Genomic DNA, 12,128 nt, shown 5'->3' with positions numbered 1-12,128 from the left:
CCCGGGCCTCCCATTCCTCGGAGGGCCCTTCGTGCGACCCCCTTTCTTGTTCCTCTCGGAGTCCTGGGCTGCACCAGCCTGCTGTCTGCTCCGGCGCTAGCCCCAGAGGTGCCGGCCTAGCTGATGCCCGAAGAAAGAAGAAAGCAGACCGCGGGCCGACTGGGCCCGCCCCAACCTTGCGCGAGCTGTCGGCGCCCGGGTCTCTGGTGCGGTAGGCAGAGGCGAGCTCCGCCCCGACCCAGCTGCCAGCCGAGTGCGCACGCGCAGCGGGCCGCGCTCCTTCGGCGGCACCGCCCACCACCGGGGGACGTCGGCGGCGCGCGACGTAGTTCGCAGGATAAATGCGGTGGCGCCGGGCGTAGGAGCGATTAGGCTGGGGTGCTTGGGTGTTCGGACGTTTGGCGGGGTCGTGGCCCGCGCCTGAACCTGCCCTGTTTCTCGCTGTGCCATGGCGGACGAGGGGAAGTCCTACAACGGTCAGTGCTGGCTCTCTGGGCGGGAAGCGAGGCGATCTGGGGCCCGGTGGGCGGTGCCGGCCTAGGCCGCAGCCCCGGGGCGGGAGGCCGCGAGGGGCCGGGTGTCCGCGGCGGGCGGGGGGGGGGGGGGCGGGGGCGCGGCGCGGGCCGGGGGCGAGGCCACCCGGGGGCCCGGCCTCCATCGAGGCTGAGCGCCCGAGGCGTTGGCTCGGGAATCCTGGCGTTGCGTGGAGCTTCGGCTTGGAGCGGGTGGCTTGGCGGCGGGGTGGCGAGATTCCTTTGAACTTTGTAGGTGGTTGATGCTTGTCAGTTCAGTTTGGCGGCCAGACTCTTCCTTTAATGTGAGTCAGTGCCCGCCCAGTTCATCGGCTGCCCGTGTGCTGCTTTCCACCTCGTCCAGTCTGTCTTGCCCCGCCTCCCCTGCGGCCTTGGCTTTGGCTTAATGTTTTAGACCTCCACACCAGCTCCCTGTGCTAGTCCGAACACTACACTGGATTTTAGTCCAGAATAGTGGGTAGGAGCGCAAGAAGACCGAGGTTTGAATCCTGAGTTGTCTTCACTAAGCTTGAGTGAAGTCCATTCCCGGGTCTCACTTTCTGTCCCTGTAAGGAGGTAGTAACAGTATTTATTTTCTTAGTGTGTCCGTGTATGTGCTAAAATGAGATCATTCATATCAGGTGCCTGGAGCATAGTGCCTGACACTGGAGAAAGTTCTCAGTGAATGTTAGCTGTGCCTTCTATTCGTTCCACCCCACCCCCCCACCCCAGGGTCATTTCTTAGGGTTCATTGTTTGCAGAGTCCTTACTAAGCAAGAGGCAGATCTTTTTAGGAATCACAGACCTTTTTTTTTTTTTTTTTTTTTAAATAAGCCATTCCTACACACCAGGATTCAGAAGGTCATGTTACCTGAGAGCAGTCAAGGACCCTTGGTTAAGCTCCCCGAGCTGTCATTGGAACCTGAGTCTCAGGAGTTGTCTCCTGAGTTAAAAGGCATTTCTGGGGGCACCTGGGGTGGCTCAGTCATTTAAGCCTCCGACTTTGGCTCAGGTCATGGTCTCACAGTTTGTGAGTTTGAGCCCTGCGTTGGGCTCTGTGCTGACAGCTCAGAGCCTGGAGCCTGCTTCGGATTCTGTGTCTCTGTCTCTCTCTGCCCCTCCCCCATGAGTACTGCTCTGCCTCTGCCTTGGTCTCTCTCTCAAAAATAAATAAACACTAAAAAAAAAAAAAAAAAAGATTTTTTTAAAAAGGCATTTCTGGCCAAGGAAATGAAGAGTTCACTCCCAAAACTTCAGAGTGGCAGTTTGAGAACAAGAGTTTTTAAAAAGCCTTTAAATTGACCACCTTTGTAACTGTATGCCGTTTGTCCTCTGTATGCAAAAGTATTGTTTACTGAAAGCTAATGTAATCACTGTAATTGGTTGATTTTAGAAGATGTGAGAGAGGTCACCACCCAGAGTTTGAGAGGGGTTAAATAGATTTGGGAGGCTAAGAAAGCAAGTTTCAGGTGAATTTCCCCGGGGGTCCGAGTTGTGTCTAGTTCTGCTTTGGGTCCACTCACACTTCCACATTGTGCTTCTCTTCTCTGTTAGTTCCAGTTTCTGATTCCTTTTCCTAAAGCCCTACACTGTCTTCCAGTAACATTTCCCTCATGCCGCCATGCCACAGAGAGGGTTCTCTCTCAACTGACAGAAGTTTGCAGGGAAGTGGCCCCTGTAGTTACTGTGTATCTCATCCGATAGCAGGGTGCTGGATACTGTGACTGCCCCAGCAAGGTAGCTGGACTAGCAATGTACTTTCTAACTGATGTTCTGCTTTTAACCCCAGAGCACGATGACCGTGTTAGTTTCCCTCAAAGAAGAAAGAAGGGCCGGGGTCCCTTCCGGTGGAAATATGGTGAGGGGAACCGTAGGTCTGGAAGAGGAGGTTCTGGCATTCGGTCTTCCCGCCTGGAGGAAGATGACAGAGATGTAGCGATGAGTGATGCCCAGGAGGTTCCCCGAGTACGATAGTAAGTAACCAGTTGATCTGGTTTGAATTTAGCAGCCCATTTGTTTGATAAAGCTCTCTTACTGGCCACGTCATTTCTCTTTCCACCTGGAAAAGTGAGGGATGCCAGGGCCAGCTTACTGGTTGAGCAGTCTTAGCTGTAATCCTGACAACGGTGTGGGCAGGCCTTGGAGAAGACATGCCTAGTGTTTGTGGGCATTTTGTTCTCTGCTTCCCCATAGCATCCCCTATGCTGCCCGACCCAACCGTCGAGGTGACAGTTGGCATGATCGAGACCGCATTCATGTTACCGTGCGGAGAGACAGAGCTCTTCCAGAGAGAGGAGGGGCTGGCACCAGCCAGGACGGGACCTCGAAGAACTGGTTTAAGATTACAGTGAGTGTCTGGGGAAGTGGATGTGCAAGGGAGACAGGGAGCTGGGCTCAGAATGAAGGTTTCTACTTTTCACGTGACAAAATCAATCTCTTCCTCTGTTTTCTCCACAATCAGGTGTCTTTCCTTTCTTCTAGAACACCCAAGAGCAGGTTAAGAAAAGGAGTAGGACAAGCAGGATGCTGGGGGGGGGGGGGGGGGCAGGGATGGGGACACCATCTAAAGGGAAACATGAAAACTGGTTGGGAGATGGAGTAATTCCTCTGAATGCCTCCATTTGGCTCAAGCCAAGTGTGGGGCTTCGGGTCCCTTAAGTTCCCTTAAGTGAAATCATGACCTTAACTGAAATCAAGAGTTAGACACTTAACTGACTGGGCCACCCAGGCATCCCAAGAAATGCTAAGTTTAAATGGACAGAAAGGAGGGCAAGGAATCCATGTCTGGCTTGAGTTAAAAAAAAAAAAAAAAAAGAAAGAAAACAAAAAACTTTTAACTGGCCCTTTTTTTAGAAAACCTTGTGAGGGTCGGCGGAAGGTGTGAAAGGAGTAGACCGGGGCTCCTGGTCAGCCTTCGTTCCACATTGTTCCCTTCTCTCCCTCTCGTCTAGATTCCTTATGGCAGAAAATATGACAAGTCATGGCTCCTGAGTGTGATTCAGAGCAAGTGCAGTGTCCCTTTCACCCCCATCGAGGTGAGATAAGGCCTGCGTGGCTGGCTGGGCACCAAGGAAGGCGAGGGGCCAGCTGGACCAGGGGCCCTGGGCTCCCGAGTCTCATGCTCTTGTTTCCTCTTTGTGCAGTTTCACTATGAAAACACACGGGCCCAGTTTTTTGTTGAGGATGCCAGTACCGCCTCTGCTTTGAAGGCCGTCAACTATAAGATTTTGGATCAGGAGAACCGAAGGGTGTGTGTCAGGGGCCTGGCGTGGCTGGGGGTGGGTCTTGGGCCCGCTGCTTAGGCCTCCCCGGAATTCACCCTGCCCTCTGTGTCTCCCGTGCAGATCTCTATCATCATCAATTCTTCTGTCCCACCCCATTCTGTACAGAACGAGCTGAAGCCGGAACAAGTGGAGCAGCTAAAGGTGAGGCAGGCTCGCGTCCTGTTTCCCTCCAGTCCCCCCACTCCCCACATGCACTCCCGCCACCCACCCACCCCCTCCCCCACAGAGCCCCAGTGACCACCGGCCCATTTTCCCTCCCCTGTAGCTGATCATGAGCAAACGATATGATGGCTCCCAACAAGCGCTTGACCTGAAGGGCCTCCGTTCAGACCCAGGTATGGCTGATAGCTGTCCCGCTCAGAGAGGTGGGGACCGAGCGGGGGGATCTGTCAGACGGGGACGGTTTGAGAACGGTTTGGTACTAACTCTGACCTGGGAAAGCCCTCTCAGACTCGCCCTTCCTTCCTTTCTGTGTGCTGAAGACTTGGTGGCCCAGAACATTGACGTTGTCCTGAATCGCAGGAGCTGCATGGCGGCCACCCTGCGGATCATCGAGGAGAACATCCCCGAGGTGAGGCCTCTGTCCCGTTTTGAGAGGGGAGGAGGCGGGGTGGGGTGGGTAGGATGGGGTTGGGAGGCAGATGCGTCTCTGAACCCTGTGTTGGTGGCGCTTCCTCTAAACTTTCCTCTGCCCGCAGCTGTTGTCCTTGAACTTGAGCAACAACAGGCTGTACAGGCTGGATGACATGTCCAGCCTGGTGCAGAAAGCACCCAACCTGAAGATCCTCAACCTCTCCGGAAACGAGGTGAGGCAGGAGAGCCCGGTTGTGGGCAGGGTGAGCAGAGGGGGGCCCCCGGGAGGGAGTTTCCGAGCTGGGACTCTCGCTGCCTCTCCTTACCGGGGTCTCTTGCCCGCTCTCTGTCCCCGTCTCTGCAGTTGAAGTCCGAGAGGGAGTTGGACAAGGTAAAAGGGCTGAAGCTGGAAGAGCTGTGGCTCGACGGAAACCCGCTGTGTGACACCTTCCGAGACCAGTCCACCTACATCAGGTCAGTTGTGGCCTCTGTCTCCCCTCCCGGGGACCTTCACCCCCTGGGAGGCTGAGCTAATGCACCCTGACCAGCGCCCGTCTGCAGGAGCTGTGCAGCCCTGAGCTGGAGCCGCCTGTCCTTTGGGAGGATCACGTGCTCCTCCCTTCGTCTGTCCGTGTGTCCCAGCTTGGCCCCAAGGTCTCCTCTCCTTCCTTCTCACCTGACTGCCTGTTCGCTGTCCTGTGGTCTTGCCTCTTCCTTCCTGAACACTGCCTTTTCTAGAATCTCCCTACCCTACTGTTCCAGGAAGGGCACCTCCCTTTTTCTACCACGACCAGGGGGTGTCTTGCGTATGCCCCGTACGTGGAGCTGCCTTGTGCTAAGAGCCCGGTATTCCTGGGCTGAGAAAGCCCTCCCTCCCCGGGACTTCCTGTTGATGGGCCTTCCCTTCTTTGTCTCACGACGGCCCCTCTTGCCGTGCCAAGAGGGACTCTCCTCTCATGGTCCACGTGCCCAAGGCTGTTGCCTGGGCTTTCCCACTCGTGCTGAGGTGGAGGACTCCTTGGAGCTGGTGCCATGCAGTGTGTCTCTCCTGCCCGGAGCTGTGAGCTGGGCCCTCCCTGGAGAAGAAACCTGGGTTCCCCAAGCCGTGTGATCAGAGCCGGGGCCCCGCCAGCAGGCGAGGGCGTCCCAAGGCAGGTGCTGGGCGTGGAGGCCACGGGGGCAGTGGCTACCAAGGAGACAGAGAACTGACCCTCTCGGGGGGCGCCGCCCCGCCCTCACTCACACACCTCACGTCACCCTGCTTGGCCCCGGAGGATGGCTGGTTAGCCAGAGACGGGTAAGATTCCTCAGGGAAGGAACAACCTAAGACAGGCACAGTCGCAGAGGGGCCATCAGGAGAGAACTTGGGGGCCAACAGAGGTGGGGCACAGACCCTCACCCCCCCAACTTTGCAGGGGCCTGAACCCTCAACCTTCTGAGGGAGGTCTCCCGCCCCCATGGCTGCTTCGTTTCCCACGCCCAGCTCAGATCGGGACCCAGGTAGCCGGCAGAGACCTGGACGACAGCAACTGCCCTCTCGCTGCAGCAAGAATTTGTTTTCCGTTTCTACCTTGGACCACAGGGAAAGGGGCAGCTGAAGGAAAAGGCTGTGTTGGGTGTCTTCTTCCCTTTTTCCTTCCTCGTTCTTCTAAATGCCTCCTTGCCTGATAGTTCTTTCGCCTTTTCTTTGCTTTCTCTTTCTTTTCTCTCTCTCTGCTCCCCCTCTGTCTCCCCCATCTCTCCCCTGCCCCATCCTACCTTCTCTCTTCTTTTTTTTCCTTTTCTTTTCTTTTTTCTCTTTTCTTCTCTTTTTTTCTCTTTTCTTCTCTTTTCTTTTTTTCTCCTTTCTTCTCCTTTCTTTTCCTTTCTTCTCCTTTCTTCTCCTTTCTTTTCCTTTCTTCTCCTTTCCTCTCCTCTTCCTTCGCCTCACCTCTTCCTAAACCCTGCCTTGCTCATCTCCCTGCCCCAACATCCTGTGCCATCCCTGTGGTGTTTCTGGTCTTGGCCACGGCCAGACTGGGCAGAACTGATGGATACCTGTTGAGGCAGCGGAGCCCCTGGGCTCCCACCCCATTCCCTCCTCCCGGGGCTGCACAGGTGAGTAGGTGGAAGGTAAGGGGGGCAGGGTGGGGAAGGACGTCCTGGCTTAAAGCCCGGGCTGGGAGCGCTGTTCTCGTGGCGCTCGGATCAGGCAGAGAGAAAAGGGTCAGCCTTCAAGGCAGTTGTCTCTGGGTGCCCCGGGTGAGGTGGGGAGTGGGGCCTCTCTCCCAGGAGCTCAGAGGCTGGCGGGAGTGAGGACGGGAGGGGCTGTCCCTTGGGCGTTGGTGTATGTGCTCCTAGAGCAGCTCAGGAGGCACGGTGGCTCTGAAGCATCACTCACTTCTGTCCTGTTCTTGACAGCGCCATTCGCGAACGATTTCCCAAATTATTACGCCTGGTAAGTCCTCAGCTTTTTTAATTCTTTTCTCACGAGCATAGCCTCTCCCACCCAAAAGGTCCCACCTCACGTATGTTTGTATGACCATGAATTTGGAGACATGGAGCCCTTGGAGAATCTGGCAAAGGTTATATAATCTTTCTTCCCAGAGAAATGCCTGTAGACAAAAGTTGTACCTATCACAGCTCCTGGGATCTTTTCCATGTCTCTTTGTCCTCTGACCCCCTCATTCTTAGTTCTCCCATCTAATTACTCATCCAGCCTTTTTCATCTCTGTTTATGCTGTCAACTTCCACTTCCTTTCTGCAGGATGGCCATGAGTTACCCCCTCCGATTGCCTTTGACGTTGAAGCCCCCACGACGTTACCGCCCTGCAAGGTAAGAAGTGGGGCAGAGTTAGAACTCGTGTGGGGAGGAGAGTATTGGTTACGGGATTCTGATACCTGTTTGCTTCCAGGGAAGCTATTTTGGAACAGAGACCCTGAAGAACCTGGTCCTGCATTTCTTGCAGCAGTGAGTATTGCTGGAGGACCCCTGAGGTTGGGGAGAGGTGGGCCAGCCCCAGTGCCGCTCACTCGGGGCAGCTGTTGGGTCGTTCTGTGGATCCAGAGCGGGGAATTCAGACTTGCCCTTTTGTGTTTCCCGCAGGTACTACGCGGTGTATGACTCTGGAGACCGGCAGCGGCTCCTGGACGCCTACCATGACGGGGCCTGCTGCTCCCTCAGCATTCCTTTTACCCCCCAGAACCCTTCCCGGTGAGTGTCACTGCCCGGGACCGGCATTTCTCGGCAGATGCAGGCTAGCACCTGCCAGCATCCATCCCACGCTGACCACCGCCTCCTTTTCCACTTATCCCCTAGAAGCAACCTGGCCGAGTACTTCAAGGACAGCAGGAATGTGAAGAAGCTCAAAGACCCCAGTAAGTGTGTGATGGGAGCAAAAAGCCTGGGACGGAGGTGGGAAGGAATCGGTCACAGGGCTCAGGAGTGTGTGGCAGCCCCTGACCTTGGGTTCTCCCCACAGCCCTGCGGTTCCGCCTGCTGAAGCACACGCGTCTCAACGTTGTTGCCTTCCTCAATGAGTTGCCCAAAACTCAGCACGACGTCAACTCCTTTGTGGTAGACATAAGCGCCCAGACAGTAAGCACCTGTTTCTTCCCTGGCCGGAGCCTGAACTTAGGGAAGGAAGGGGCGGTCACGAGGCTTGGGGGACTTAGGCTCCGGCGGGGAGCCCACCTGGTGACTGACGCTGCTTCTCTTTCAGAGCACGTTGCTGTGTTTTTCCGTCAACGGGGTCTTCAAGGAAGGTGAGAATCTTGGTGGAGTCTGGAGTTTGCAGAGTGGGCCCCTCCTGCAGCTAGATTTTTTTTCTCCGCACTCTCGGCTTCTCAGCTACCTTCCCTCTCCTTCCCTGACCTCCTCCTCTTCTGCCCCAAGCCGTCTTCGTGAGGCCTACCCTCTCCACCTGTCTTTCCTGTCTGGGATATGGGACAAACCTGAGGATTAGGAGGACACAGGCTTTGGTGTCAGGCAGGTCCAAGGCTCCATTCCAACCTTGGTCCCGTGTGCCCGTGGCCAATGTACATGAACTCTGAGCTTCAGATTCTTTATTTGTAAAAAGGGGTAATAGCCATCCCCTAGCAGTGCTGTGGGGAGTAAATGAAGGGCTTGCCGTAGGACCTTGCACACAGATGTTCTGTGGGTGGGCTAACGGGTGGTTATTGCCCTCGCTGGCCCGACATTCCTCTTCACCTCTGGTCCCCTGTACACACGCAGTCATCCGTCTGGTCTACTTCGGGTTAGTCGTATCAAGTAAGACCGTGATGGGAGAAGCTTTCGGTAAACACAAAGCGTGGCTGATCCTAAGGGGTCGTTGCTGTTGTTAACATTACAGTGGATGGAAAATCTCGGGATTCTTTGCGAGCCTTCACTAGGACATTTGTCGCTGTTCCTGCCAGCAATTCAGGGTAAGTGTTTGGCTTACCACATGCGGTCCCAGTCCCAATGCATGGCCAGCATGTGGGAATTGGTAGGGGCGGGGATGGGGGAGCCGGTCCTCAGGATGTTTTCAGAATTTCAGAAAGGCTGGGGGGAATCAGGAGGAGGCTCTCACAATGGTGGTGAGCTTGGCTCTGGAGCCAGGCTGGGTTTTTCATCCTGGCCCCACCACTTCTAGCTAAGGGCAGGTTTCCTCGTCTGGAAACTAGTATATTTACTTCCGTGGCCTGTCGTGAAGATAAGTGGGGATGAGAACTGTCCAGAGTTGGGGGAGAATGTGTAATTCTAGTGTGTTTGGTAGAGAACCGCATACACGGGTTGTATGGGAAGGGTCGTAAATGATAAAATGTAATGACCAAGAGTGGGGGAGGGGTACTTTGTGAATGCTGAAAGAACCTGTCGAGTGTAAGAGTGTCAAGTATGAGAACAGGAATAAAGTTGGGAAGATGAGGTGGTCTGTTTGTCCAGCTGTCTAAAGTGCTGTTTGTCCCACAGGCTGTGCATCGTAAATGACGAGCTGTTTGTGCGCAATGCCAGCCCTGATGAGATCCAGAGAGCCTTCGCCATGCCTGCACCCACACCTTCCTCCAGCCCAGTGCCCACCCTCTCCCCAGAGCAGCAGGAGATGCTGCAGGCATTCTCTACCCAGTCTGGCATGAACCTTGAGTGGTCCCAGAAGTGAGTGCTGGGCATGTGTAGCAGTAGGGGGAAATGGAGGTAGGGGTGGTAGTGAATAATGAGTGCTCCTAAAATTGTAAAAACCAGAACTTATAAATACGGTCCATAAAAAAATGTGGCCTCTGCATAAATCAGCATCACAAAATTTAAAGCCCAAATGAAGTCTCTTTATATATACTGTTTTACAACTTACCTTTTTGTTTATCTTGTGAACATCTTTCGCTATCACTGTGTGTGTGTGTGTGTGTGTGTGTGTGTGTGTGTGTGTATTTTAAATGCTTGTGTATTTTTGAGAGAGAGAGAAAGGGATAGAGCATGAGCGGGGGAGGGGCAGAGAGAGGGGGAGACAGAGTCTGAAGCAGGCTCCAGGCTCCCAGCTGTCAGCACAGAGCCCGACATGAGGCTCAAACTCACCCTGCAATCATGACCTGAGCTGAAGTCAGAAGTTGAACCGACTGAGCCACCCAGGCACATCTCCATCACTGTAAAAATCACCTTCCTCCTTTTGACAGCTACTTAGTAATCCTTTGTATCCAGTAGGCCATTGATAGACATTTGGATTGTTACAAGTTTTTCATTTGTATACATAGTGCAAGAATGTATATAATTGTTGGCACACACTGGCAAGTGTTACTATATAATGGATTTTGAAGTGGCATCTAGCCATCAGGGTGAGTGCGTTTTGGTTCTAATGAAGGTGCCTGTTCTTCCCCCACTGCAGGTGCCTCCAGGACAACAACTGGGACTACACCAGATCTGCCCAGGCCTTTACTCATCTGAAGGTAAGTTTTGGGAATTCAGTAGCAAAAAGGCCAGAGATCTCTGGGCCTTCAAGAGGGTCAGGCAAGCTGGGGGTGGGGGAAAGGGGCTGGCCCTGCTGACCTTTTCTTTTTTGCTAAGGCCAAGGGCGAGATCCCAGAAGTGGCGTTCATGAAGTGATCCGTAGTCATGCCCCAGAAGAAGCCCCCTGTAAAATAGCCCTTGGATATTGACGTCTCCTTGTCATGGCTGTCGTTTTCTCCTCTCTGGCCCCGACCGACCGAGGCCACCCTGTGACTGTGACCGTGACCGAAGAGGATGGGCTGCCGGATCCCTCTCCTCACCTGCCTTCTGGGAGACTTCTGGAAGACTTCTGGAAGATTGAGCCTCACTGGTGCCAGGAAGCCAAAGCTTACTTTGTAGAACTGACACTAAACTACCGAAGGACCTAGGTGCTTTGTGTACTTAACCCCAGAACCCTCCTTACTTTTTAAGATAAAGAGTGATATTGTATTTTGTGTCACGCGTGCTAGATTGTTTTTGCCCCGCCCCTGCCAGGAGGGGGCGCGGGGGCGGAGCCTGGCGGGCAGCCCCGCCCCCACCCCCGTCCTCCCCTCCCTCCCGGGGCTGGACCCAGGCTGCGGGCAGCTGAGCGCTGGGGGCGGGGCCCGCCTGCCGGAAATCCCGCTCCAGAAGCAGCGCCGCCGTAGTAATGGCGGCGCCCGGGCGGCGGTGGCCGGTGCGGCTGCTCCTCGCGCCGCGGCCGCTGCCCGTGCACCGGTCCTTGCACGCCGCGGCCCCGCCGCGGGACGTGCTGCTCTTCGAGCACGAACGGGGCCGCTTCTTCGCGGTCCTCGGGCTGTTCTGCGCGGGCCAGGGCGTCTTCTGGGCCTCCCTGGCCGTGGCAGCTTTGGCCCGACCCCCGGCCCGGCCGCTGTCTCCAGACGCGGAGTTCCCGGACCGCGGCCGCTCGGACCTGCGCTCCATGCTCTGGCGCTACGGCCTGGCGCTCGGCTGCGGCGCCATCGGTAAGGCGTGGGCTGGCTTCCCACCTTGGGGACGTGGGGTGGCTGGGCACGACCTTCCCCGCTCCGACAAGGACAGGGAGGGGCTCCCGGCCCTCCGAGGCGGGCAGTACTGGAGGTGGGAGGGCCTTGAGCCAAGCTCTCGGACAGGCCTAGGGTGAGGTCGGCCTCTCTCTCTGCGAGCTTGAGCAGTTACACGGCTCTGGACCCGTCTCCTTGTCTTTAAAATGGGGGTGGACATTAAAGTTGTTGGGAAGGAATGACGGAACACAAGACCCCGGGGTAGAAGAGGAGCTCAAAAAATGTTACCATCGTCGCACTTGTTTTAATTTGGGGGGACCGGAGAGGTTCCTGCTTAGCTCTCCCGCGAAAATGCCCCACCCCAAACTTTGCTCTTCCTGCAGGTACCCTGGTACTTGGTGCCGGTCTCCTCTTCTCCCTCCGTTCTGTGCGTTCAGTGATGCTATTGGCTGGAGGAAAGCAGGTGACCCTCACCACTCACGCTCCCTTTGGCTTGGGTGCCCATTTCACCGTTCCTCTGAACCACGTATCCTGCATGGCCCACCGTGGTGAAGTCCCTGCCATGTTGCCTCTGAAGATCAAAGGCCGGCGCTTCTACTTCCTCTTGGACAAAGCTGGACATTTCCCCAACACGAAACTCTTTGACAACACTGTGGGTGCCTACCGCAGCTTGTGAAGAGACCACCGCGGATGGCTCACCCCTCCCAGAGGGGAATAAAAACCGGAGCTCGGGGATGGGGGTCACCCAAGGGGGCCCAGGGTTCATTAACAGCAAATAAAAGAGCAGTCATCCCAAAGGCAGCCGACAGTACCTCTGACTTTTGGTTCCGCGTCTGTGTGG

General features: G+C 55.5%; 2 protein-coding genes across 3 annotated transcripts; both read left to right on the top strand.

Annotated features, from left to right (window-relative positions):
- The first annotated feature begins 289 nt into the window (after window positions 1-289).
- Window positions 290-10,759, top strand: NXF1 (nuclear RNA export factor 1). Of its 2 annotated transcripts, none has more exons than XM_042957766.1 (21): window positions 290-476; window positions 2,302-2,485; window positions 2,706-2,859; window positions 3,464-3,547; window positions 3,656-3,760; window positions 3,902-3,937; window positions 4,062-4,131; window positions 4,279-4,367; window positions 4,495-4,602; window positions 4,734-4,843; window positions 6,770-6,806; window positions 7,116-7,184; window positions 7,264-7,319; window positions 7,455-7,562; window positions 7,668-7,726; window positions 7,831-7,946; window positions 8,071-8,113; window positions 8,701-8,773; window positions 9,300-9,482; window positions 10,204-10,264; window positions 10,383-10,759. In XM_042957766.1, the coding sequence occupies exons 1-21, from the start codon at window positions 449-451 to the stop codon at window positions 10,419-10,421; spliced, it is 1,812 nt and encodes a 603-aa protein (XP_042813700.1). In that variant the 5' UTR covers window positions 290-448; the 3' UTR covers window positions 10,422-10,759. The 2 variants fall into 2 exon arrangements, with proteins under 2 accessions (XP_042813700.1, XP_042813699.1); XM_042957765.1 differs by having other exon boundaries at window positions 291-476; window positions 3,857-3,937.
- Window positions 10,760-10,865: 106 nt separating this feature from the next.
- Window positions 10,866-12,106, top strand: TMEM223 (transmembrane protein 223). Its single transcript, XM_015541971.2, has 2 exons — window positions 10,866-11,269; window positions 11,671-12,106. Exons 1-2 carry the CDS (start codon window positions 10,954-10,956, stop codon window positions 11,961-11,963), a joined length of 609 nt encoding a protein of 202 aa, XP_015397457.2. The 5' UTR covers window positions 10,866-10,953; the 3' UTR covers window positions 11,964-12,106.
- The last annotated feature ends 22 nt before the right edge of the window (window positions 12,107-12,128 follow it).

This window comes from Panthera tigris, chromosome D1, assembly GCF_018350195.1.
Source record: "Panthera tigris isolate Pti1 chromosome D1, P.tigris_Pti1_mat1.1, whole genome shotgun sequence".
Classification (NCBI taxonomy): Eukaryota; Metazoa; Chordata; class Mammalia; order Carnivora; family Felidae; genus Panthera; species Panthera tigris.
The sequence above is the reverse complement of the archived record's forward strand: the minus strand, read 5'-3'. Positions and strand labels throughout refer to the sequence as shown.